Source organism: Nematolebias whitei, chromosome 15, assembly GCF_014905685.2.
Source record: "Nematolebias whitei isolate Nwh7 chromosome 15, NemWhi1, whole genome shotgun sequence".
In the NCBI taxonomy this organism is placed as follows: domain Eukaryota; kingdom Metazoa; phylum Chordata; class Actinopteri; order Cyprinodontiformes; family Rivulidae; genus Nematolebias; species Nematolebias whitei.
Genome location: NC_056512.1, coordinates 40,590,453 through 40,594,981, shown reverse-complemented (window position 1 = coordinate 40,594,981; position 4,529 = coordinate 40,590,453). Strand labels below are relative to the sequence as shown.

Sequence of the window (4,529 nt, the reverse complement as noted above, 5' to 3'; positions counted from 1 at the left end):
TTATCTTATCTTATCTTATCTTATCTTATCTTATCTTATCTTATCTTGAGCATTCATTATCAATTTACAAACAAGACAAGATAATTTTTATTAAATTATAAATTTAAATTAAAAACAGTGTCAATACTTTAAACGCCCCATTTTAATAAAAAACTGAGATAAAATTACATGTGGAACTGGAATATTACACATTTGTTAAAACTAATGACTTTGATATAAAAAAGCATGAATTATGAGGTCAGTGTCGTTTTGATGAAGAGGAGCTCACCTGCGGCAGCGGACAACAGCCCCATTTTTTACAAGAAGCTATGAAGCAGCAGGTTGTGTCCCGAGGGCAGCTGGTGTGATCGTCACACTGAAGCCTGTCCTCCACTTCGTCCTCTTCAGCTTCCTGTTGTGTTGAAACCTCTTCCTCAGACGTCTCCACTGACACCGTCACCTGGATTTGGGTCGTAGTTTCCTCTGTGGGGGGTGTTGCAGTGGTAAATGCAGGGATGTTCTGGGTCATGGAGGATGAGTCTGAAACATTCACATACTAGATCAGAACAGAACATGATGTGTAGAACAGAACATCTTCTTCTTCTTCTTTCGGCTTTTCCCTCTTCAGGGGTCGCCACAGCGAGTCATCCTCCTCCACCTCACTCTGTCCTCTGCATCCTCTGTCCTCACTCCAACTACCTCCATGTCCTCTCTAACTGCTTCCATATATCTCCTCTTTGTCTTTTTTCTGGCAGCTGCATTTCTAACATCCTTCTACAAATATACCCACGGCCCCTCCTCTTGACATGTCCAAACCATCTCAGTCTGGCCTCTCTAACTTTATCTCCCAGTTGTTCAACCTGTGCTGTATCTCTGATGATCTCATTCCTGATCTTATCCAGCCTTGTCACTCCTAAGGAGAATCTTAGCGTCTTCATTTCTGCCACTTCCAGTTCTTTCTCCTGTCTTTTTTTCAATGCCACTGTCTCCAGACCATACAACATAGCTGGTCTCACCACTGTCATGTAAACTTTTCCTTTGACATTTGCTGACACCCTATTGTCACAAATCACTCCTGAAACTTTTGTCCATCCACTCCATCCTGCCTGGACTCTCTTTTTCACTTCTTTACCACATTCCCCATTTCCCTGGACAGCTGACCCCAAGTCCTTGAAGTCCTGCACCTTTGTGAGCTCTGCTCCTTGTAGCCTCACTGTTCCACCTCCTCCCTCTCATTTACACACATGGACTTTGTCTTACTACGGCTGACTTTCATTCCTCTTCTTTCAAGTGCATACCTCCACCTCTCCAAGTTCTCTTCCACCTGTTCCCTGTTCTCACCACAGATCACAATGTCATCTGCAAACATCATAGTCCACGGGGATTCTTGCCTGACCTCATCTGCTAGTCGGTCCATCACCAGAGCAAACAAGAAGGGGCTCAGAGCCGATCCTTGATGCAATCCCATCTCCACCTTGAAGCTATCTGTCACTCCTACAGCACATCTCACCACTGTCCTGCTGTCCTTATACATGTCCTGTACCAGTCTAACATTCTTTTCTGCCACTCCAGCTTTCCTCATGCAGCACCACACCTCCTCCCTCGGCACTCTGTCGTATGCTTTTTCTAAATCCACAAAGACACAATGGAGTTCTTTCTGACCCTCTCTGTACTTCTCCATCAGCATTCTCAAAGCAAAGATGGCATCTGTGGTGCTCTTTCTTGGCATGAAACCATACTGCTGCTCACAGATAGTCACCTCTCATCTAAGTCTTGCTTCCACAACTCTCTCTCCCAGATCTTCATCGTGTGGCTCATCAGCTTAATTCCCCTGTAGTTGCTACAACTCTGTACATCACCCTTATTATTAAATATGGGCACCAGCACACTTCTTCTCCATTCCTGAGGCATTTTCTCACCCTCAAATATGCCATTGAATATTTGAGTCAAAAACCTCACTGCCATCTCTCCAAGACATTTCCAAACCTCCACTGGGATGTCATCAGGTCCTACTGCCTTCCCCTTCTTCATTCTTTTCAGAGATTTCTGGACTTCACCCTCATTAATCTTTCCCACTTCCTGGTCCACAGTTTCTATGACCTCTACTCTTCTTTCTCTTTCATTCTCTTCATTCATTAGCTCCTCAAAGTACTCCATCCATCTTCCTGTCACACTCTCCTCACTTGTTAGAACATTATCATTCCTATCTTTAATAAGCCTAACCTGCTGCACATCCTTTCCAACCTGATCCCTCTGTCTTGCCAATCGGTACAAGTCCTTCTCGCCCTCTTTAGTGTCCAGTCTCCCATACAACTCATCGTACGCCCTCTGCTTTGCCTTAGCTACTTCCCTCTTTGCTCTACATCCCATCTCCTTATATTCCTGTCTCCTCTCTTCAGTCCTCTCACTGTCATAGTTCTTCTTGGCTAATTTCTTTCTTTGAACGGCGTCCTGCACTTCACTATTCCACCACCAGGTTTATCATCCATTCTCTGTCCAGATGACACACCAAGTACCTTCCTACCTGTCTCTCTAATTACTGTTACTGTAGTAGCCCAGTCATTTGGAAGCTCTTTCTTACTACCCAGAGCCTTTAACAGCTCCTCTCTGAATTTGTCACAACATCCTTCCTTCTTCATCTTCCACCATTTGGTCTTCTTCTCTGATTTTACTCTTTTACTCTTCTTCACAACAACAGTCATTCTACACACAACCATCCGATGCTGTCTGGCCACGCTCTCCCTGCCACAACCTTACAGTCTCCAATCTCCAATCAATCAATCAACCTGTATAAATAAAGGTTGATTGATTGATCTCCCTCAGGTTTTCTCTCCTATACAGAATGTAGTCGACCTGCGTACTCCTTCCTCCACTCTTATAGGTCACTTTATGTTCCTCCCTCTTTTGGAAATAGTTATTGACTATAGCCATTTCCATTCTCTTGGCAAAATCCACCACCATCTGTCCTTCCTGGTTTCTTTCCTTGACACCAAACCTACCCCTCACTTCCTCATCCTCTCTGTTTCCTTCACCAACATGTCCATTCAGGTCTGCTCCGATCACCACTCTCTCCTCCCTGGGAATACTCTCTATCACTTCATCGAGATCTTTCCAAAAATGTATCTTTCTCCTCATCATCACATCCAACCTGTGGAGCATAACCACTAACGATGTTTAGCATCAGACTTCTACCTTCAGGCACATCACCCTATCTGACACTTTCTTCACCTCTACTACATTATTTGCCAACTCCTCCTTTAGGACTACCACTACCCCATTTCTCTTTCTATCCACACAAGTTCAAACTGTTTTACCATGGTAAAACAGTTTGAACCCTGCTCCAATGCTGCGAGCCTTGCTGCCCTTCCACTTGGTCTCTTGGACACATAAAACATCTACCTTCCTTCTCTGTATCATGTCAGCCAGCTCTCTACCTTTGCCTGTCATTGTCCCCACATTTAGAGTTGCAACCCTCAGTCCTACATTCTTCACTTTCCTCTTCTCCCTCTGTCTCCTGACACGTTTCCCTCCTCGTGGTCTTCAACTAACGGTAGCACAATTTCTGCCGGCACCCTGTTTGTCAACAGCACCGGTGGCGGTCGTTGTTAACCCGGGCCTCGACCGATCCGGTATGGTTTCGTTTTGATGAACTCGCATTATTGTTTTGGCAACAGTGTTTTACATCGGATGCCATTCCTGACACAACCCTCACCATTTACCTGGGCTTGGGACAGGCACAAGAAATACACTGAATTGTGCTCCCTAGTGGCTGGTTTGTGTAGAACAGAACATGAAGTATAAAAAAAGAACATGATATGTAGAACAGAACATGAAGTATAGAACAGAACATGGTGTGTAGAACAGAACATGATGTATAGAACAGAACATGGTGTGTAGAACAGAACATGGTGTGTAGAACAGAACATGGTTTGTAGAACAGAACATGCTGTATAGAAAGAACATGCTGTATAGAACAGAACATGATGTATAGAACAGAACATGATGTATAGAACTGAACATGCTGTATAGAACTGAACATGCTGTATAGAACAGAACATGATGTATAGAACAGAACATGATGTATAGAACAGAACATGATGTATAGAACAGAACGTGATGTATAGAACAGAACATGATGTATAGAACTGAACATGCTGTATAGAACAGAACATGATGTATAGAACAGAACATGATGTATAGAACAGAACATGATGTATAGAACAGAACATACTGTATAGAACAGAACATGCTGTATAGAACAGAACATGATGTATAGAGCAGAACATGATGTATAGAGCAGAACATGCTGTATAGAACAGAACATGCTGTATAGAACAGAACATACTGTATAGAACAGAACATGCTGTATAGAACAGAACATGCTGTATAGAACAGAACGTGATGTATAGAACAGAACATACTGTATAGAACAGAACGTGATGTATAGAGCAGAACATACTGTATAGAACAGAACATACTGTATAGAACAGAACATACTGTATAGAACAGAACATGCTGTATAGAACAGAACATGCTGTATAGAACAGAAC

General features: G+C 43.1%; 1 protein-coding gene across 1 annotated transcript in view; it reads right to left on the bottom strand.

The window, feature by feature from the left end:
- Positions 1 to 4,529, bottom strand: part of grna (granulin a) — an 11,782-nt gene that overhangs the window by 2,330 nt on the left and 4,923 nt on the right. Inside the window, exons 8-9 of the mRNA XM_037688594.1 lie at positions 3,699 to 3,703; positions 269 to 535 (exon numbers count right to left, since the gene is read on the bottom strand). Coding sequence (XP_037544522.1) covers positions 269 to 535; positions 3,699 to 3,703 — 272 coding nt within the window. The remainder of the gene's footprint in view (positions 1 to 268; positions 536 to 3,698; positions 3,704 to 4,529) is intronic.